This window comes from Oncorhynchus nerka, unplaced genomic scaffold, assembly GCF_034236695.1.
Source record: "Oncorhynchus nerka isolate Pitt River unplaced genomic scaffold, Oner_Uvic_2.0 unplaced_scaffold_876, whole genome shotgun sequence".
Taxonomy (NCBI): Eukaryota; Metazoa; Chordata; class Actinopteri; order Salmoniformes; family Salmonidae; genus Oncorhynchus; species Oncorhynchus nerka.
This window is the reverse complement of record NW_027040411.1, coordinates 151,504-175,256: the sequence shown is the minus strand read 5'-3', so window position 1 is coordinate 175,256 and position 23,753 is coordinate 151,504. Positions and strand designations below refer to the sequence as shown.

General features: G+C 44.6%; 1 protein-coding gene across 1 annotated transcript in view; it reads left to right on the top strand.

The window, feature by feature from the left end:
• LOC135570953 (CXXC-type zinc finger protein 4-like) overlaps window positions 1-2,960 on the top strand; it is a 36,801-nt gene extending 33,841 nt beyond the window's left edge. The window contains 1 exon segment of the mRNA XM_065016771.1: window positions 2,908-2,960. Within this exon segment, the coding sequence (XP_064872843.1) occupies window positions 2,908-2,952 (45 nt within the window). The 3' untranslated portion in view covers window positions 2,953-2,960.
• The last annotated feature ends 20,793 nt before the right edge of the window (window positions 2,961-23,753 follow it).

Here is a 23,753-nt window from a genome sequence, read left to right as displayed (position 1 = left end):
GGTGGATGTGTAACCCGGCTAGCTCAGTACAGCATGGTTTGGCATGGCTCTGTCATGTCAAATGCCCTCTGGTAAAGTGTCATGTTTTAGTAGGAGTGTGGTGGATGTGTAACCCGGCTAGCTCAGTACAGCATGGTTTGGCATGGCTCTGTCATGTCAAATGCCCTCTGGTAAAGTGTCATGTTTTAGGAGTGTGGTGGATGTGTAACCCGGCTAGCTCAGTACAGCATGGTTTGGCATGGCTCTGTCATGTCAAATGCCCTCTGGTAAAGTATCATGTTTTAGGAGTGTGGTGGTGGAGTGAGCTTCAGCACAGGGTTCCATGTTGCTTATTGTTTTTTCTTGCTCTTAGTCCAATAACCAGGATCTACATTCTAACACATTGCGGCACTCCCATCTATTTCTTTCACATTCTTATTTTGGGGTTTAATTTGAAGGATCTGCTCTGGTGCAGGTTCTTTCCATGGCTGGGCCGCTTCTTATTACGTGTGAACATGGAAATGCGTCTCGTGCTCATGGATTACTTTTACTCCTCTCCCACTCCTCTCTCTCTCTCTCTCTCTCTCTCTCTCTCTCTCTCACACACACACTCTAGCTGTCTGCTTCAGCTCTGTAGCTCTCTCTGTTGCCAAGAATCTCTGTCTCCTTTCTCCACGTTTCACTCCAAATTTCACATTTTCACTCTTTCAGTTTGTATTAGCCGACATTATTCTGACACTCGCCTTCATTCATAGATAGTTTGAGACGTTTGTGGAACCATGTGTTCGTAACCTTCACAGCCTTGCTATATTCTCTTTCAGTATGTTACTTCAGCATTTGTTATAGCATGACACGTTCTGATGTTGGCTAACTCTCTGTTAGCTGCGTCTGGACCGGTTCCATTCTCCTGGATTCTGCTGTCTTCCATTCCCACCTCTATTCCAACCAGAGGAGAAGCTTTGAGGACATTCAGTCATTTCCATGTTGTGATCTCCAGTATTTCATTGAGCCGTTTTGTATCGCCTAACAGGCGACAGTAAGCGTTAGCCTGCCAGTACAGGTGGGAAGTAGTGGGGGAAAAGGTTCCTGTAAGTGTGGGGTTATCCTGCGTTTTAGCCCACTTGAAATAATGGTAAACAGAGCACTCAACCAAAGAGCAGAGAAAAAAAACACCTAAAAAAGTGTGTTAATTGAATAAATGAATACATGGTTGTGTTGAACCTTACTAATTGAATAATGTTGCCATAAGATGTACTTGAAATGCTTTCCTGGTTGGCTGACGGTTACACTGAGGGGAGGTAGTCTGTAAATTCCATTAACTGGGCCTGTAAATTAACCTACATTACTAAAGTGGTAAAGTGGCATTTTTTCAATTAGCCAGCTAAATACTGTAGGAATTTGTATGAATGAAACATGTATTTTCTAATTGTACAACTGCTTACTTTCTCTGTATACTGTAGGAATGAAACATGTATTTTCTAATTGTACAACTGCTTACTTTCTCTGTATACTGTAGGAATGAAACATGTATTTTCTAATTGTACAACTGCTTACTTTCTCTGTATACTGCAGGAATTTGTAGGCCTGTATTCAGTAATGTTAGTGTTTGGCCGTATTGATAGAATTGTAGCCTCCTCCCTCTGCGTCATTGGTTCACTGACTGACTGCTGGTACATCAATTAGTTGGTTGTTGTTACACAAGTGCTTAGCAGTTTTGCCACTAACCCATCACTCCGGTTCACTAACACAGTGCTGGATCTCACCCATATTCCCCTTGAGGTCCGATCTGTGTGACTTTCTGAGAAACACCTGTTTTGTGGTGGGAAATGTGCATTTGCTTCCTTGTTTATTGTTGCAATATATGTATTGTTACTTGTTGCAATATAATGTTGCAATATAAAGTTGTGTACCTGGTATATCTCACATGGCAGTTTGTTGACAAAATACAGAAGGAAAGTTGAATAAATTGTATGTTGCTGGATCTTTTGTTATATGCATCAACGGGTGATTGAATGAATACATCATTTGCGTACTCAATATTTAAGCTCATCCCACGTAGGATTATATGACATACTGTATCATAGCACCAGAATTGGCTAGCTACTTGTTGTTAATGCAGCCCACATCTTGAAGTTATATCAGAGTACCTAGCCCTAAGACACTCATCCACCTCCTCTGTGAAGAGTCAGTGATTATACTCATATTGAAATATCACATTTCCCCCTCCTCTTCCACTCCTCTCTGCTCAGAGTAAAGTGATTTTTTGTTTCAATCAGACACCACCGTTTCCATCGAGCTGGAGGGGAAAACACACAAAAACAGCTAATTGGTTATGGGGATTTCCGGGACTCTTTTTTATGTTGTGAATTAAAAATGGTAGTTGGTTTCCAAAAAGGAAGTGGTTGTCACTCCAGTGTAGGGGGCTGGCGCGGCCCCAAATTGAAATGACGCGCTGGTTCTCCTCACTGCGGCTGGAGCTTCCCGTAATTAAACGCCTCATTGTTGCATCATGGGAATTTTGTGGTGAATATTTCATCATGGTGTAGTGATGTATTTGGGTGTGGGTGTTTTTTTGGGAGGTGGGTGGTAGGTACTGAGGTGTCTTTAACCTTGGGACGCTCTTAGAGTGAGGCAGACGGGGATAACTAAGGTATGTCTGGGGTTGAAGAAGTGAGTGGTTTGACTGCTCAGCTGTTGTGGTCTTTCTACAAACAAAGTGTTCTTTGTGAGAGAAAATAAAGATTCTAAGGTGAAATCTGGGCCACCTCAGACAACATACAGTAGGCCTCCTGGTGCCCCAGTGGCCTTGCATACTGTACTCACATTTTTTCCCTTGGTTTTAAATGCTCAAAAGAAGATACAGTTTTTCCCTTCGCCTTGGTAACTGTTGCTAACCGTTTGCCTTTGCTCTTTTCGTTTCTCCTACAGAGGACACCAGTCAACAATGGCGAGGCATTCCGGTGGTTCTTTTAGAGCGCCCGGACCAGTGACATCAACACGCGGTCAGAGGTCCAGTTAGAACTCTGATGACATCACTGCAGGAAGCACTGGGGGTTCAGAGAACCCAAAACAACCCTCCCAGTTTTTAAAAACCAGGAGGCAGAAACTCAAAAGATGAAACGATAAACATTATGGTGTTGGTTTAACTCTGTCATTTCCTTTCCTGTGTAATTATTGTACCTTTTGACAGTATCATATTAATGTCTATTTTCGGGGTGTATATGAATGTGTTTCAGTGTTGTTTGGCTGTAAAGTTTACAGTCAATCTTATGTAAAGGACTCAATGGACAATCATCACCAATACGTCAACAACAAAGATGGCCGCTGCTGGGATTGATCATGTGATCACACACACAACCTTGGAGCAATAATCTTTAAAGTTGATTATTCTGCTTGTGTTTTCCCCTTTATTTCCGCTTTCAAATTATTATATCGAAGCGGAATTATTTTTTATAAAATGTGTCATTTTGTTTAATGCTTGCATTCCCTGTTTGTGTGTGTGCGCGCCTCTGACTGAGGGAAACTATAAGGTCCTCCTTGGTAAATGTGATGTATCATATAAGTGACGCACAATGCCAGAGAGAACGGCATTATTATTTAGATGCTTTCATTTGGGGTTTCTTTCAGTTTTTGTCCAGCACGTTACTGAAAAACAGGGCACATTGTCTTGTGTAGCGAGTTGTACTTTTTTGGAAAACAAAAAGAAGCATCGTTGTGTTACAGTTACTGGACAAAGGGGTGGTTGTGAGAGACTGTTTCTCTTTGGTTTTGATACGCTGCAAAGATGGTGTTATGATTCGCTATTTCATGTAACTGTCTTGCCACCTCCTGATCATCTTCTGGTTTCTGTTTGAAATACAAAGGTCATCTTATAGGTAACACTATACTTATATCCTGCAGGTATAATGCCTCATTACTTATATCCTGCAGGTATAATGCTTCATTACTTGTTATTAGCAGGTATAATGCTTCATTACTTGTTTATAAGCAGGTATAATGCTTTATTACTTGTTTATAAGCAGGTATAATGCTTCATTACTTGTTTATAAGCAGGTATAATGCTTTATTACTTCTTTATTAGCAGGTATAATGCTTCATTACTTGTTATTAGCAGGTATAATGCTTCATTACTTGTTTATAAGCAGGTATAATGCTTCATTACTTGTTTATAAGCAGGTATAATGCTTTATTGCTTGTTTATAAGCAGGTATAATGCTTTATTGCTTGTTTATAAGCAGGTATAATGCTTCATTACTTGTTATTAGCAGGTATAATGCTTCATTACTTGTTATAAGCAGGTATAATGCTTTATTACTTGTTTATAAGCAGGTATAATGCTTTATTACTTGTTTATAAGCAGGTATAATGCTTCATTACTTGTTATAAGCAGGTATAATGCTTTATTACTTGTTTATACGCAGGTATAATGCTTCATTACTTGTTATTAGCAGGTATAATGCTTCATTACTTGTTATTAGCAGGTATAATGCTTTATTGCTTGTTTATAAGCAGGTATAATGCTTCATTACTTGTTATTAGCAGGTATAATGCTTCATTACTTGTTATTAGCAGGTATAATGCTTCATTACTTGTTATTAGCAGGTATAATGCTTTATTGCTTGTTATTAGAGGGTATAATGCTTTATTGCTTGTTTATAAGCAGGTATAATGCTTCATTACTTGTTATTAGCAGGTATAATGCTTTATTACTTGTTTATAAGCAGGTATAATGCTTCATTACTTGTTTATAAGCAGGTATAATGCTTTATTACTTGTTTATAAGCTGGTATAATGCTTCATTACTTGTTATTAGCAGGTATAATGCTTCATTACTTGTTATTAGCAGGTATAATGCTTTATTACTTGTTTATAAGCAGGTATAATGCTTTATTACTTGTTTATAAGCTGGTATAATGCTTCATTACTTGTTATTAGCAGGTATAATGCTTCATTACTTGTTATTAGCAGGTATAATGCTTTATTACTTGTTTATAAGCAGGTATAATGCCTCATTACTTGTTTATAAGCAGGCATAATGCTTTATTACTTGTTTATAAGTATGTAATGTCCGTTACAATGTCTTATGAGGTTTATGATATATATACTTGCAGACTAAGTAAAGTGTTACCGGTTATTACACCCAAGCTGTCTAAAAGGGAGTTATTAATAATACTAGTAAAGGAATTCTGAGGTTAAATTAACATGATTCAAATGGAATATTAAGTCAACAGTACAGTTTACATATCTGACAACAGTTGTATACATTATAACTGATATATGTTCACTGTGAGTATCTGTCTGACTACAGTTATTCTGGAAGTACGGGACTTTCCATACCTTTCTCCTCCAGAGACCACAATAACAACAAATGTCTGTTGAGCTGAAGCAAGAAGTGAACACATTCCAAAAACGACAAAAATGATTCAATAAATGACTCATCGTCTTCAAAACCCTATTGTTGCATGTGTAAATGTGTTTTGGTTTTAAAGATGAACAAGAATTTGTATATTGTTGTTGTGATGCTTTTATGTGTTAAAATAAAAAAAAAGGACTAAAAACAAATATTTTGAATGTCAACGAATAACGCAACATTTTTATCCTCATATTGTACAATTAAATATTGGATTATGATTCACCTGCAATGTTTTTCCTCTCTCATTTGCTGCTGCTGCGAAGCATCACTCAAACAACAACGAGGAGAGGATATATAAACGGCATTGGTTGCATCCCTAGTCACGTCTCCCCCGGAATACTAAAATGTCGCATGGTGGAAGAGAGTCATTCCCAGAGGCAGCAGGCTTTAAAGAACTAGTGAAATCCCATGTGGTTTGTCACACGCTGAGATGGCTTGTGCAGCCCGAATGATTTCCAGGTCTGGGGGTTGGCGAGAGTAGTGAGGGGACAGTGGAGGAGGGGATAGAGGGGTGCATTCGCGTTTGCTGTGAATTACTGGGGTCGCTGAGGAGACGGTGGAAGATGAAATCATCCGGGACCGATTTTTTCCTCCTCGGTAACGAAACCCACGCAGCCGTAACCTGCGTCTTGAGCTGTTGGCGGCAAAAGGCCCGAGAGAGAGCTACATTGGAAATCGTTCTGCGTGCATTCCGCGGCAGATGCGTCTGTGTGGCAAATCCCCGCCACCGCCGGTGATGGGAAGGTGATAAATAACGTGCATCGGGAGCGCCGGCCGCTGAGATTAAACCATATCAGAGATTGGCTTCCTCTAATCCCCCTCTTCTCTCCTCCCTCTCCTCTCCTGGATCAGTCTGGAAACTGGGATTTAAAGTCCTCAGGCCCCTGTGTACCGTTTCCCCCTCCTGCACTGAGAGTGTGTGTGTGTGTGTGGGGGAGGTGGGAGAAAAAAAGGTAAAGTAAACGGGATGAAGATGTATGAGCTGAGTATTCTCCCATGAAATGTGTGCAGCGCTCATCTCCATGGAGATGGGAATGGAGCTAGGGATGGGGACTTGGTGAGACAGGCTGTGCCAGGAGGACTCTATACAGCAGGGGTGGGCAATCATTTTGGCTCGAGGGCCACATGTGGATTTTAAAAATCAGCAGAGGGCCACACATTTTTTCCGAATCAGTTTGTTTGTCAAAAGCAATTTGTGGGCCAGAAAAAGTGCAGGTGTTTAAAAATATGTAGGTTGATTATCATTTCTAAATACTTTCTATCTGGTTTTAGAACGTTCAAAATCATTTCCAGCCCCGCTTCATAGGATTTCATTAGGTGGATGGGTCATAGAATGGAAACTCTAATGTCCGTTTTCCCGGATCAAAATGAAACCTCGACCTAGGCCCAAAAACATGTCCTTAACCGGGTGAGCATCCCTCCCTCCCTGCATTCAGAAATTTTATTCTCCATTGAGTAGGCAATTTAGTCCAGACTATAAAGTTAATTTGTGTCTCGAAACCAGCCCTAAACAACAAACCTACACCACCTAACTGAACACTGTTATAATTAGTGAGTTGCCCATAGGAATATAGAACGGGCTTCTCCATTGAAATCCATGATGGCATAATGAGTGGGCTTTGCAAGCCCTTTCTATGGATTCTATTTCTATGGTGATGCCCTTTATCTTCCAGGGGAATACATCCAGGAGATTAGATGCTTACCCCAACCATGCCCTTCACTGAGATTTGGAGTCCTTGTGGTCCTCCTGGTAATCCCTTTAGGGATTTCTGACTGCAGGGGGAGGGATGCTCACACCGTTAAGGAGTTATCCCTGGCACACAGGACTAGCACAGGGAAAAACGCACAGTCACTTTCTTGGAATGAGTGAATACTGGAACGCTGCTCAGGGAATGGGAATGTTGTTGATGGGAAATATGGAGTTTCCAGTTGGGCGGAAGTGATGCGTCTGTATCCTGACGGTGCAGGTTTTTTCCTCCTTTACACCTGCAATATGTCACTTTTTAGGTGACCTGACCAAATTCACATAGAAATGTGATTTATAGATCATTCATTCTTATTGAAAGCATGTATAAGAAACAATAGTGCTGTTCTATATGTGTTATTTCTATGCTTCCTGTTCTTAAGTTTTTTTTTTTTGCATCTTTTACTTTCGGTTTTGTACACCAGCCACAAACAGCTGAAAATGCTATATTGTTGGTTATAGAAAATATATTTAACAGCAGTTAGATGGTACAATGATTCTCTACACTATACTTATTTTTTACTTTTTACATAAACTGAAATCAGGCGAACTATTACAATTTTAGCAACCAGAAATTGGCGTAGTGATTTCTGCATAGTGCATCTTTAACTGCCACCTCATCTAAAATAATGTTTTAGTTTAAGGGCCAGGTGTTTTTCTTCATCACGTGATCTGACCAGACATGCGTTTATCACTACAGGCTGTGGTTTAGGGCCAAGAGATTTTCCTGATCAGGTCATGTGCTCATTTTAATGTACTGTATGTACACGGATGGGCCTAGCTAGCTATTAATTCCAAAGTATACAGCTGCTGTGTTTTCTATCCGTTTTATGTTCATCCTAATGTGTATTCTAAATGGTCTCTTTCTCCAAACAAAACCCATCAAACCTACACCGTCACATCCAACTCCGTCTGTGAGGCGATAGTTCATGTATGCACAGTGCACACACACACGTGCGCGATCCTTCCCCAGTGCACGACATAACACTTGGCCACTCTGGGTGAGTCACACCACACAGGAGAGGAAGCGAGACAGAGAGAAAAGAGAGGGAAGCTCGATGTGTCACTCCCACCCACCCTCCCTCTCTCTCTCCCACCCTCTCTCTCTCTCTCTCTCTCTCCACCCACCCTCTCTCTCCCCTCTCTCTCTCTCTCTCTCTCTCTCCCTCCCACCCCCTCTCTCCCTCCCTCCCACCCTCTCTCTCTCTCTCTCCTCTTTCATTATTTATTTACTGTCTGCAGTTATTCCGTCGCACGCATATTGATGCGGAGAAAGCAGGGGTGTGAGTGCGTGTCAGAATCATTCCCTGACGAGGGAGACAAGGTGGAAGTAATCAGCGGAGCGCTGATGCTATATGACAGGCCTAGAGCCGCGGTACACATTTAAGAGCAGGTAGGAGGAGGAGGAGGAGGGAGAGAGAGAGAGAGAAAACACATCTGCCCTCTGAAAGGAGTTTGTAGTTTAGTCTTCAGGGTGAGAAGTGTTTTTAAGGAACTTCAAAACGTTTTTTGGGGGAGGAAAAAATCACCTGGGCTCATATTGTCTGAGGTTATGAAGTCTCCTCAAGACAAGACTCAGCTACCCGTATGCAGGTGTAACAGGAAGGACCTTAGAAGGTCAAGCCTTTATGTACCAGGTAGGACTTTCGAGGGCCAGGTAATTTCCTGCGTACCATAGTGATTGAAATCAGGCACTTGGAGAGACCTACCCATTTGCCTGAATGTTCTTGAATGTTTTACAGCCCACACACATAAATGCATTAACATTTTCAATTATTTGTAGCTGTATTACTGTACAAGACATAGATGGAGAGAGTTTGGCGAAACTGACAAAGTGATTCTACAGTGTTGGTGACTACTATATTCAATCAGTACCGATATCCAGATGTTTGCGGGGGGAGACCATTCAGTTCTCCTTTCCAAGCTAAATCAAATCAAATCAAATCAAATTGTATTTGTCACATACACATGGTTAGCAGATTTTAATGCGAGTGTAGCGAAATGCTTGTGCTTCTAGTTCCGACAATGCAGTGATAACCAACAAGTAATCTAACTAACAATTCTAAAACTACTGTCTTATACACAGTGTAAGGGGATAAAGAATATGTACATAAGGATATATGAATGAGTGATGGTACAGAGCAGCAAACAGTAGATGGTATCAGTACAGTATATACATATGAGATGAGTATGTAGACAAAGTAAACAAAGTGGCATAGTTAAAGTGGCTAGTGATACATGTATTACATAAGGATGCAGTCGATGATGTAGAGTACAGTATATACGTATGCATATGAGATGAATAATGTAGGGTAAGTAACATTATATAAGGTAGCATTGTTTAAAGTGGCTAGTGATATATTTACATCATTTCCCATCAATTCCCATTATTAAAGTGGCTGGAGTTGGGTCAGTGTCAATGACAGTGTGTAGGCAGCAGCCACTCAGTGTTATGGTGGCTGTTTAACAGTCTGATAGCCTTGAGATAGAAGCTGTTTTTCAGTCTCTCAGTCCCAGCTTTAATGCACCTGTACTGACCTCGCCTTCTGGATGATAGCGGGGTGAACAGGCAGTGATTCGGGTGGTTGATGTCCTTGATGATCTTTATGGCCTTCCTGTAACATCGGGTGGTGTAGGTGTCCTGGAGGGCAGGTAGTTTGCCCCCGGTGATGCGTTGTGCAGACCTCACTACCCTCTGGAGAGCCTTACGGTTGAGGGCGGGCAGTTGCCGTACCAGGCGGTGATACAGCCCGCCAGGATGCTCTTGATTGTGCATCTGTAGAAGTTTGTGAGTGCTTTTGGTGACAAGCCAATTTCTTCAGCCTCCTGAGGTTGAAGAGGCGCTGCTGCGCCTTCTTCACGACGCTGTCAGTGTGAGTGGACCAATTCAGTTTGTCTGTGATGTATGCCGAGGAACTTAAAACTTGCTACCCTCTCCACTACTGTTCCATCGATGTGGATAGGGGGTGTTCCCTCTGCTGTTTCCTGAAGTCCACAATCATCTCCTTAGTTTTGTTGACGTTGAGTGTGAGGTTATTTTCCTGACACCACACTCCGGGGGCCCTCACCTCCTCCCTGTAGGCCGTCTCGTCGTTGTTGGTAATCAAGCCTACCACTGTTGTGTCGTCCGCAAACTTGATGATTGAGTTGGAGCGTGCGTGGCCACGCAGTCGTGGGTGAACAGGGAGTACAGGAGAGGGCTCAGAACGCACCCTTGTGGGGCCCCCGTGTTGAGGATCAGCGGGGAGGAGATGTTGTTGCCTACCCTCACCACCTGGGGGCGGCCCGTCAGGAAGTCCAGTACCCAGTTGCACAGGGCGGGGTCGAGACCCAGGGTCTCGAGCTTGATGACGAGCTTGGAGGGTACTATGGTGTTGAATGCCGAGCTGTAGTCGATGAACAGCATTCTCACATAGGTATTCCTCTTGTCCAGGTGGGTTAGGGCAGTGTGCAGTGTGGTTGAGATTGCATCGTCTGTGGACCTATTTGGGCGGTAAGCAAATTGGAGTGGGTCTAGGGTGTCAGGTAGGGTGGAGGTGATATGGTCCTTGACTAGTCTCTCAAAGCACTTCATGATGACGGAAGTGAGTGCTACGGGCGGTAGTCGTTTAGCTCAGTTACCTTAGCTTTCTTGGGAACAGGAACAATGGTGGCCCTCTTGAAGCATGTGGGAACAGCAGACTGGTATAGGGATTGATTGAATATGTCCGTAAACACACCGGCCAGCTGGTCTGCGCATGCTCTGAGGGCGCGGCTGGGGATGCCGTCTGGGCCTGCAGCCTTGCGAGGGTTAACACGTTTAAATGTCTTACTCACCTCGGCTGCAGTGAAGGAGAGACCGCATGTTTTCGTTGCAGGCCGTGTCAGTGGCACTGTATTGTCCTCAAAGCGGGCAAAAAAGTTATTTAGTCTGCCTGGGAGCAAGACATCCTGGTCCGTGACTGGGCTGGGTTTCTTCTTGTAGTCCGTGATTGACTGTAGACCCTGCCACATGCCTCTTGTGTCTGAGCCATTGAATTGAGATTCCACTTTGTCTCTGTACTGACGCTTAGCTTGTTTAATAGCCTTGCGGAGGGAATAGCTGCATTGTTTATATTCGGACATGTTACCAGACACCTTGCCCTGATTAAAAGCAGTGGTTCGCGCTTTCAGTTTCACGCGAATGCTGCCATCAATCCACGGTTTCTGGTTTGGGAATGTTTTTATCGTTGCTATGGGAACGACATCTTGACCTTGCGTTCTAATGAACTCGCACACCGAATCAGCGTATTCGTCAATATTTTCATCTGACGCAATCTGAAACATGTCCCAGTCCACGTGATGGAAGCAGTCTTGGAGTGTGGAGTCAGCTTGGTCTGACCAGCGTTGGACAGACCTCAGCGTGGGAGCCTCTTGTTTAAGTTTCTGCCTGTAGGCAGGGATCAACAAAATGGAGTCGTGGTCAGCTTTTCGAAAGGGGGCGGGGCAGGGCCTTATATGCGTCGCGGAAGTTAGAGTAACAATGATCCAAGGTTTTACCACCCCTGGTTGCGCAATCGATATGCTGATAAAATTTAGGGAGTCTTGTTTTCAGATTAGCTTTGTTAAAATCCCCAGCTACAATGAATGCAGCCTCCGGATAAATGGTTTCAGTTTGCAAAGAGTTAAATAAAGTTCGTTCAGAGCCATCGATGTGTCTGCTTGGGGGGGATATATACGGCTGTGATTATAATCGAAGAGAATTCTCTTGGAAGATAATGCGGTCTACATTTGATTGTGAGGAATTCTAAATCAGGTGAACAGAAGGATTTGAGTTCCTGTATGTTTCCTTCATCACACCATGTCTCGTTAGTCATGAGGCATACGCCCCCGCCCTCTTCTTACCAGAAAGATGTTTGTTTCTGTCGGCGCGATGCGTGGAGAAACCCGTTGGCTGCACCGCATCGGATAGCGTCTTCCCAGTAAGCCATGTTTCCGTGAAGCAGAGAACATTGCAGTCTCTGATGTCCCTCTGGAATGCTACCCTTGCTCGGATTTCATCAACCTTGTTGTCAAGAGACTGGACATTGGCAAGAATGCTGGGGAGTGGTGCGCGATGTGCCCTTGTCCGGAGTCTGACCAGAAGACCGCTACGTTTCCCTCTTTTTCGGAGTCGTTTTCTTGGGTCGCTGCATGCGATCCATTCCGTTGTCCTGTTTGTAAGGCAGAACACAGGATCCGCGTCGCGGAAAACATATTCTTGGTCGTACTGATGGTGAGTTGCCGCTGATCTTATATTCAGTAGTTCTTCTCGACTGTATATAATGAAACCTAAGATGACCTGGGGTACTAATGTAAGAAATAACACGTAAAAAACAAAAAACTGCATAGTTTCCTAGAACGCGGCTTTGCGAGGCGGCCATCTCTGTCAGGCGCCGGGAAGTAAGTGTGTGATTGATTGATTGAATTAATATTCAGTTCACTATTTGCTGCTCACAATAAACATGATTTTATCAATTCAATTAATCTGATGTGTACTCATGCAGGGTCAGAAGAAATGTTGTTGTGTTTTAACCTCTGAAGGGTCCCATTCTGTTTTGATTTAATAGACTCTTTAGAAGCTGAGTGAATCTCAAAAGTCTTGCCTCAATTCCTTGCATTCTCTCTCCTCTCATTCTAACACATTGGAGAAAATTAGGAGCAAGCGCAGACCTTCTCCAATGTGTTTTGAGAAGGATGCAGAAAATCATATTTTCACCCCCTTCCTGAAGAATGTGCAGGCACCTCCTTGGCTTGCTCTCTGCTCATTGGCTCTCCTGTTCCCTCTCCTGCTCTCTGCTCATTGGCTCTCCCTGTGCCTCTCCTGCTCTCTGAGGCAGGTAGATTGATTAGTTATCCTGCAGCCTCCCTGAGTGAGCGTACTGAACCCTGCTGTCTCTCGCTCCCGCCCGCGCTCACACACACACACCATCTGCTCATCCTCTGACAGACTCCAGTTTCAGGGTAATTGATGAATGGGGAAAGTTAATATGTTTAGGGTATGCCCCCCTCCACACACACACACACACACACACACACACACACACACACACACACACACACACACACACACACACACACACACACACACACACACACACACACACACACACACACACACACACCACAGGGGGATCAGGCCAGCCTGATTGATTGATCAGGGTGGTGAGCCTCCTGACGTCCACTGACATTTCTCCACATCATTTAAACCCTCCTTTCCCCGGTGGGAAGGCCCCAGACTGACCACTGAGGAATTAGCCAATCAAAGTCACTCACTGGAGGTGTATTTCAGGGCGGCAGCACTGAGGCTCGCTATGCAGACGGAGGCTGTGTTGCAATGTCCACTGTTTAGAATGCATCTCTGATATATGGTTTCATACTCATTTTGTATGTTAGTGTGGCCTGTGGACATTGGAATAGAGACCGGGACTGGACATCATGGAAGACATGAAAGGAGCATTGCAGGATGCAAAGAAATGTCTTTATGTTTCTTCTGTATTGTCCTGTAATTAGTAAAGGAACTGCTCATACAGCATTCATATTGTATCTTGTAGACAAGACAAAGTGTTGCCTTGCTTGGACACAGTTTTGATGTTCTGCTTTGAACCACTCAAATCTAATCTGACGTAATAGGACGGCTGGTGTTAAGTAGATCAGTGTTCCATCTGTGTGTTCTAAAACCATATCATTTCAGACCATTGTGTTGCTTCCAATCTGTTTAAGCCTCCTAGGGTAATCAAATTGACTTGTGTCAAAAGGACACTGAATGATGTCATCGGGCAACACTACCAAGGCTCACAGCTAATGGAGTGATTGGCAGAGTGACAAGTCGCATATCTACACTCATCAAATTAGAAAAATTCCCAGAGTAACGTATTCAGTTATTTACAGCAATCTTTTTTCAAACGTGGCGATAAAGTTGTTGTGGATGTGGATCCGACTCATTTAAAATAATGAAATCGGCTACCGCATAACTCCCACACACCTCAAACCTCTATGTTTATATGAATGTGTTGACTTGTTGTGGCATGACACAGCTGTGCTTGTGGGGAGACCGTACGCTAGTCTGTGACAGCAGCCTATACTGATAATCTCGCCAGCTGGATCAAATGTAAATTCCGAGTCATCACATTTTTCATTTCCAGAAGCCCATATATGCATCATCCTTCATAGAGCGTTGTCACTGTGACTGATCTACCAAGATATACGTCAATCCATCTATATCCACCCATGCACCCATTCATCCACTCGTTTATCATCCATCCATCTATCCGTCCGTCTATATTAGACAACCCTTCTTGGATATTCATAACATTATCCATGTCTGTTAAGGCATGGCCTAGCAGCCATTTTTGACTGGATAGAATAAGTTATTAGAATACAATAAATTGGATTCAATACATTGGATTTTGAATAACATAATTGTCCACATGTGAAAATGTGCCTTTGGCTTCACAACATGGTTGAGATAAAAATGTAGATCATTTAAAGAATGATCAGGAGCAATATAGCCAAAACACTGGTCTCCTTCTTAGAAACATGGTGGTGGGATATAGTGGTGGGGGGCGGGGGTTGATGTGTCACGTCCCATTGAGGTCACGGAATGGCAGATGCATTTACCAAAGCAAACCGCCAGGAGAAGCTCAGTACTTCACCTGTCTCTGTAGATTAGGCCATCACCTCGTCCGCCCAGCCCGTCATATTGAGAGCCACCACTCACGATTCAAAATTCATTAAACCACCAGAAACTAGGGTGGTATGAAATGTTAAAGTGCTGAAGATGGCATGTTTTAGTACACTTACAGTAAGCATGGGGTCGCTCCATGTGAAAACATTACATATGACGACATTAAGAATTTTCCGAATGTCCATAAAAGTGTCACTGACATTAAATGAAACTGACATTTAAGTACTTCAGTAGCTTGGTTTCCATCTGATTGGTGACAAATTTTCATGTGAATATTCTAGAATTTGTATAAAGAAAATATGCGCATTTTCTACATGGATGTGTTGCGGATAAAAATCTGTGTGCGATGAGATGTAGTGCACACACAATGTGTTTTATCGCTTAAGTTTTCATGTACTGAGTAATAATCTAAAGTTGAATATGTTTCCATCACATTTTCAACTCTACTTTTGTCAGAGAAACTGTTGCGTTAAATAGCAAATGTGCCTACTCTGGTCTTGCCACGTGCGCTCTCGCCAACAGCTGGCAGATACAGTACAGGTAGGCTGTGCTGATAGGCTAGATTTGTATTTATTTTACCTTTATTTAACTAGGCAAGTCAGGTAAGAACAAATTCTTATTTTCAATGACGGCCTAGGAACAGTGGGTTAACTGCCTGTTCAGGGGCAGAACAACACATTTGTACCTTGTCAGCTCAGGGGTTTGAACTTGCAACCTTCCGGTTACTAGTCCAACACTCTAACCACTAGGCTACCCTGCCGCCCCATGATACCACGTTACCAGAATCAGACCCTCAATATTTATTGGAAAGGAGCATCAAGATCATCACTGTGCACTTTCACCACCCTAGGAAGTTCCTCATAAATGATCTCATCTGTAGACTAATAAACTGCATGGTTTCCCTAGGAGAAGACCACACACCACATCATCGGGTGACTCCAAGTTTACTTACATACGATGGCTCTTATATCAATATTTAGGCATAAAGGCATTTCCACCACCACTTCTCACATAATTCATTTTACCGACACTAAAAGATCCCACCATGTCGAACTAACAAATGATCTGTCGGCGTTTATACAATTGTACTGAAACTTCCTGTTTCCATCACAGCCGTCATGATTTTCTTTTAATACGGTATGACTTTACTCACATAAAACTGTGGATGGAAACGTGGTTAATAGTGAAAGAAACAAGGCATTTCTAGGCCTTATATCAAACACAGTGGTTAGGCACATAGACCAAGGCTCAGGAGTTACAGTAGAGACTATACCCTAGGTAGAGAGAGCCACCCCTATAGAGGAGCACAGTGGGCCTCTCGCTCTCCTCACCAGCATGATTAATAACCCTGGTGCCCTGTAATCGCTCCATCATCTATCTATGTAAATGCCCCCAGACCCACCGTGCCGCTTTGACTGATGGCAGCTCCACTGGGCTGTGTGTGTGTGTGTGTGTGTGTGTGTGTGTGTGTGTGTGTGTGTGTGTGTGTGTGTGTGTGTGTGTGTGTGTGTGTGTGTGCGTCTGTCTCTGTATGTGTGTGTGGGAAAGACTCATCTGACCCAGATACCCTCTTCTGGAAAAGGATATCGGCATCCCATTAAAATGTGATTGGAGGTGGAAGGCTGCTGAATTCCTGATATGTGGGAAGGAGAGGGGGAGAAGAGGGGAGGAAGAGAAGTGGAGGGGGAGAAGATGGGAGGAAGAGTAGGGGAGAAGAAGAGGGAGGGGGAGGGAAGTGGAGGGGGAGAAGAGGGGAGAGAGGGGAGGAAGAGAGTAGGGGGAGAAGAGGGAGGGGGAGGGAAGTGGAGGGGGAGAAGAGGGGGAGAGGGGGGAGGAGAGGGGAGGAAGAGGAAGAGTAGGGAGAAGAGGAGGGGGAAGTGGAGGGGAGAAGATGGGAGAAGGAGAGGGGAGAAGAGGGGAGGGGGAGGGAAGTGGAGGGGGAGAAGATGGGGAGGGGGGGGGGGAGAAGATGGGAGAAGAGGAGAGGGGAGGAAGAGTAGGGGAGAAGAGGAGGGGGGGAGGGAAGTGGAGGGGAGAAGAGGGGAGGAGGAAGGTAGGGAGAAGAGGAGGGGGAGGGGAGGGAAGGAAGAGAAGAAGGGGGAGAGGGGGAGGATAATAAGGAGGTGGGGCGAACAGAAGTAAAGAGTGATGATCCAGAAGAGATGCTTTACGCCGGTGAACCGTAGCCTCCCCAGGGACATGAGGGCAAGAAAAAGAGTGAGAAAGAAAAGGGGGAATAAAAAGAGGGGGGGGGGTGTAAAGGTCACAGAGTCTCATTGTCTTAACGTGATAATTGGCTGGATGGCAGCATATTAAAAGAAGCACAATAACACGGAGAAGGAAGGAACATCCCAACGTTGGATCAAATATAACGGCAATAATATTTAGGAGATGTCCTTATTTATAGTGACTCAGTTAATGCATTTAGGCCGGTATTTCATCCGATATCCCCCTTTTCAGCCAAGCACCTTTTACAGGCAATGTTTGTGGAGACCACATTCATGGTAAACACTGCATATGTCGGCTCAATCTGAAATTACCTGTAAATGTCAAGCGCACTAATTTCCGGATCAAATAGAATTGGCCTTATTCCACATTTAGTTGTGGCATCTTGAGGGGTGTGTGGATAGGGAAGTGCCTCTCACACCCTCCTTAGCCACTGTTTGGGAGAATTGGGATGTAGCCACTATTTGGGAGAATTGGGACGTAGCCAGGAGTGTGGTTTTCTGGTGAATTAATCATCTTATTGACTGCAGATGTGGAGCCCTGACACCTGGCTGCAATCCACTCTTGCCAACACAAGAGTGGAACTGCTAGTAAAAGCTCTAGTGGGTGCTATTGCTGTGAGCTACGTTTAGTAGACTCCTGGCACAGCAGCCACAAACAGCTTTACAGCTTTACAGGGGTTAGGGGTTAGTATAATGGATGTCACGGTGCTTAGCGGGTACCACTTCCTCCTGATTGGGCTCACACCGAGGCTCGGAACCAGGACCTCTGCTTTACTAGCACATGTGACCTCCCTCCCGAAGTGTCTTGCTAGTTGCTACATGCGAAAAGCTAGCTATTCGGTGGCGCAAGTGGGGACACTTCAGGCTGGGGACACTTCAGGCTGGGGCTTCCAACATCCCCATGTGCTACAGTGGGGTAAGAGTGAGCTCACCATGCATAGAAGAAGACTGTGTAGGGTAAGAGGCAACTCCCCTGCATAGAGGAAGACTGCGTGGGGTAAGAGGCAACTCCATTGCATAGGAGAAGACTGCGTGGGCTAAGAGGCAGCTCCCCTGTATAGGAATAGACTGCGTGGGCTAAGAGGCAGCTCCCCTGTATAGGAATAGACTGCGTGGGCTAAGAGGCAGCTCCCCTGTATAGGAATAGACTGCGTGGGCTAAGAGGCAGCTCCCCTGTATAGGAATAGACTGCGTGGGCTAAGAGGCAGCTCCCCCTGTATAGGAATAGACTGTGTGGGCTAAGAGGCAGCTCCCCTGTATAGGAATAGACTGTGTGGGCTAAGAGGCAGCTCCCCTGTATAGGAATAGACTGCGTGGGCTAAGAGGCAGCTCCCCTGTATAGGAATAGACTGCATGGGCTAAGAGGCAGCTCCCCCTGTATAGGAGAATACTGCGTGGGGTAAGAGGCAGCTCCCCTGTATAGGAGAAGACTGCGTGGGGTAAGAGGCAACTCCCCTGTATAGGAGAAGACTGCGTGGGATAAGAGGCAACTCCCCTGTATAGGAGAAGACTGCGTGGGATAAGAGGCAACTCCCCTGTATAGGAGAAGACTGTGTTGGGTAAGAGGCAACTCCCCTGTATAGGAGAAGACTGCGTGGGCTAAGAGGCAGCTCCCCCTGTATAGGAATAGAGAGGCAGCTCCCCTGGTTTCCCCCAAAGTTGTCATTCCGAGATGCATTTTCCCGTTTGAGTTACTCCTTGTTTCAAAAAACGAATAAAGCACAACGCCTCTCCTCCATGTGACCGACTTGTTGTGTGTACGTACTGACATGTATGTGGAACTGATCGATGCACACAAACACTTAATGTTTTTAAATAAATGTCAATTGTAAAGTATTTTGTCTGTAATATCTTTCTTTTTACATGTCCGACCTCAGTAAGAAGAGCGGTCGTCATTAAAGGGGATCCTAATAAATCACATTAAATAGTTTATTAAAGTAAAATGTCTCTTGCTTAAACTCCTGTCTCTCATGCTGTTGGACTACCACACACACATGTGACAAGCCCCTCCACCTGCGGCCATGCCACACAGTAAGCCTTGTGCTGTCACAGGAGGTGTCTACCCTAAGATCAGTGGTGGAAAAGTACCCAATGTTTCATACTACCACACACACATGTGACAAGCCCCTCCACCTGCGGCCATGCCACACAGTAAGCCTTGTGCTGTCACAGGAGGTGTCTACCCTAAGATCAGTGGTGGAAAAGTACCCAATGTTTCATACTACCACACACACATGTGACAAGCCCCTCCACCTGCGGCCATGCCACACAGTAAGCCTTGTGCTGTCACAGGAGGTGTCTACCCTAAGATCAGTGGTGGAAAAGTACCCAATGTTTCATACTACCACACACACATGTGACAAGCCCCTCCACCTGCGGCCATGCCACACAGTAAGCCTTGTGCTGTCACAGGAGGTGTCTACCCTAAGATCAGTGGTGGAAAAGTACCCAATGTTTCATACTACCACACACACATGTGACAAGCCCCTCCACCTGCGGCCATGCCACACAGTAAGCCTTGTGCTGTCACAGGAGGTGTCTACCCTAAGATCAGTGGTGGAAAAGTACCCAATGTTTCATACTACCACACACACATGTGACAAGCCCCTCCACCTGCGGCCATGCCACACAGTAAGCCTTGTGCTGTCACAGGAGGTGTCTACCCTAAGATCAGTGGTGGAAAAGTACCCAATGTTTCATACTACCACACACACATGTGACAAGCCCCTCCACCTGCGGCCATGCCACACAGTAAGCCTTGTGCTGTCACAGGAGGTGTCTACCCTAAGATCAGTGGTGGAAAAGTACCCAATGTTTCATACTACCACACACACATGTGACAAGCCCCTCCACCTGCGGCCATGCCACACAGTAAGCCTTGTGCTGTCACAGGAGGTGTCTACCCTAAGATCAGTGGTGGAAAAGTACCCAATGTTTCATACTACCACACACACATGTGACAAGCCCCTCCACCTGCGGCCATGCCACACAGTAAGCCTTGTGCTGTCACAGGAGGTGTCTACCCTAAGATCAGTGGTGGAAAAGTACCCAATGTTTCATACTACCACACACACATGTGACAAGCCCCTCCACCTGCGGCCATGCCACACAGTAAGCCTTGTGCTGTCACAGGAGGTGTCTACCCTAAGATCAGTGGTGGAAAAGTACCCAATGTTTCATACTACCACACACACATGTGACAAGCCCCTCCACCTGCGGCCATGCCACACAGTAAGCCTTGTGCTGTCACAGGAGGTGTCTACCCTAAGATCAGTGGTGGAAAAGTACCCAATGTTTCATACTACCACACACATGTGACAAGCCCCTCCACCTGCGGCCATGCCACACAGTAAGCCTTGTGCTGTCACAGGAGGTGTCTACCCTAAGATCAGTGGTGGAAAAGTACCCAATGTTTCATACTACCACACACACATGTGACAAGCCCCTCCACCTGCGGCCATGCCACACAGTAAGCCTTGTGCTGTCACAGGAGGTGTCTACCCTAAGATCAGTGGTGGAAAAGTACCCAATGTTTCATACTACCACACACACATGTGACAAGCCCCTCCACCTGCGGCCATGCCACACAGTAAGCCTTGTGCTGTCACAGGAGGTGTCTACCCTAAGATCAGTGGTGGAAAAGTACCCAATGTTTCATACTACCACACACACATGTGATAAGCCCCTCACCTGCGGCCATGCCACACAGTAAGCCTTGTGCTGTCACAGGAGGTGTCTACCCTAAGATCAGTGGTGGAAAAGTACCCAATGTTTCATACTACCACACACACATGTGACAAGCCCCTCCACCTGCGGCCATGCCACACAGTAAGCCTTGTGCTGTCACAGGAGGTGTCTACCCTAAGATCAGTGGTGGGAAAAGTACCCAATGTTTCATACTACCACACACACATGTGACAAGCCCCTCCACCTGCGGCCATGCCACACAGTAAGCCTTGTGCTGTCACAGGAGGTGTCTACCCTAAGATCAGTGGTGGAAAAAGTACCCAATGTTTCATACTACCACACACACATGTGACAAGCCCCTCCACCTGCGGCCATGCCACACAGTAAGCCTTGTGCTGTCACAGGAGGTGTCTACCCTAAGATCAGTGGTGGGAAAAGTACCCAATGTTTCATACTAGTGTAAAAATACCTTAAAAGAGAATTACTCCAGTGAAAGTCACTCAGTAAAATACTACTTGAGTAAAAGTCTAAAATTATTTTGTTTTAAATGTACTTAAGTATCAAAAGTATAAATCATTTAAAATGTCTTATATTAAGCAAACCAGATGACACGATTTTCTTGTTTTTTAAATTTACGGATAGCCAGGGGCACAGTTCAATACTCGGACATAATTTACAAATGAAGCACTTGTGTTTAGTGAGTCTGCCAGATCAGAGGCAGTAGGGATGACCAGGGATCTTCTCTTGATAAGTGTGTGAATTAGACCATTTTCCTCTCCTGCTAAGCATTCAAATTGTAACGAGTACTTTTGGGTGTCAGGTTAAATGTAACGAGTACTTTTGGGTGTCAGGGCAAATGTAACGAGTACTTTTGGGTGTCAGGGTAAAGGTAACGAGTACTTTTGGGTGTCAGGGTAAATGTAACGAGTACTTTTGGGTGTCAGGGTAAATGTAACGAGTACTTTTGGGTGTCAGGGTAAATGTCAGGAGTAAAAACAGTAAAGTACAGATACATGAAAAAACAACTTAAGTAGTAGTTAAAAGTATTTTTACTTAAGTACTTTACACCACTGCCTAAGATGGCTGCCATGGTAAAGACTACGCGGCCCATAACCACCTGCTCTAAAGGTCACCTGGCCTGAGTGGCCTCATTATGGTTTAAATTAACAGCATCTGCGCTGCATTGGTGGTTTTCCACACGGAGAGCAGCTGAAGACTATCCAAGTTCCATGGAACTTTGTTTAAACAAAGGACTTTGGTTCCCTTTGATGTCCTGTTTGGCTCAGTTGTTAGATCATTGTGCTCGCAACACCACAGTTCCCATGGGAGACCAATACGAAAATGTATGCACTCACTACTGTAAGTCTCTCTGGATAAGAGCATCTGGTAAATGACAAATGTGAATGTAGTAATGCTGGGTATACACCACACAAAAAAATCTAGGATCTTAACTTGCTAACATTTCCTCGTCCCAAATCTATCATTCAGTCAATCTTCAACCCCGGGACGAGGATGCTTACATTACACCGTGACACCCTAGTTGATCCTGCCCTGCGTTTTAATTGGTTGGCTTCTGAAAAGAATGCCAACAGCAAGCTGCTTTATTGGTGTGCACATTATTATGGGCAGAAATATGGACCCAGAGGTGCAGAAATATGGACCCAGAGGTGCAGAAATATGGACCCAGAGGTGCAGAAATATGGACCCAGTGGTACAGAAATATGGACCCAGTGGTACAGAAATATGGACCCAGAGGTGCAGAAATATGGACCCAGAGGTGCAGAAATATGGACCCAGAGGTCCAGAAATATGGACCCGGAGGTGGAGAAATATGGACCCAGAGGTCCAGAAATATGGACCCGGAGGTGGAGAAATATGGGCCCAGAGGTGCAGAAATACCCGGAGGTGGACCCAGAAGTGCAGAAATATGGACCCAGAAGGTGCAGAAATACCCAGAGGTGGGACCCAGAAGTACAGAAATATGGACCCAGAGGTGCAGAAATATGGACCCAGAGGTGCAGAAATATGGACCCAGAGGTGCAGAATATGGACCCACAAATGGCTGGTAGACGTGGACAATATGCAGTTTCTATTCTACAGAGGAAGTTGGAGGTAATATGAAACTTGTATTATTGAAAATGCAGCCAGGTTCACTCCACAGCTCCACCAATCTCTCCCAACACGTCGGTCCGCACGGTGAGTGTTGCCGTTTCTTCGCCATAAATGTTTTGGTCTCACACCTGAGTGCTTATTGGCTATTGGTAGTAGTCCTTGCCCAATCACGTTGTAACACTGCTCATATTACAAGATGTACGACCAACATGTCTGATGTCAGAAAATGATCAGAACATCCGCCAGGGTCTGGAGAACGGAACAGCCATCATCGGTGCGTTCTTGACCACGCCTCAAACTACACCAGTCCTGACATAGTGATCCTAGCGTGGTGAGTTCTTGGTGAAATCATGTAGCCAAAAAGATCATCAAGGACATCAACCACCCGAGCCACTGCCTGTTCACCCCGTTATCATCCAGAAGGCAAGGTCAGTACTGGTGCATCAAAGCAGGGACCGAGAGACTGAAAAACAGCTTCTATCTCAAGGTCATCAGACTGTTAAACAGCCATCACTAGCACATTAGAGGCTGCTGCCTATAGGCATAGACTAGAAATCCCTGGCCACTTTAAGGAATGGAACACTAGTCACTTTAATAATGTCTACATATCTGGCATTACTCATTTCATGTGTGTATACTGTTTTATATAGTATTCTACGGTATCTCATTCACTTAATAATGTCTACATATCTTGCATTACTCATCTCATGTATATAGTGTTTTCTATACTATTCGACTGTATCTTAGTCTGGTTCAGCTCTGACATCGCTCATCCATATGTATATATAGTCTTAATTCCTTCCTACTTAGATGTGTGTATTGGGTATATGTTGTGGAATTAGATATTACTACACTGTCGGAGTTATAAGCACCCGCAATCACAGAAATGGTGTAGGTTGCTTCTAA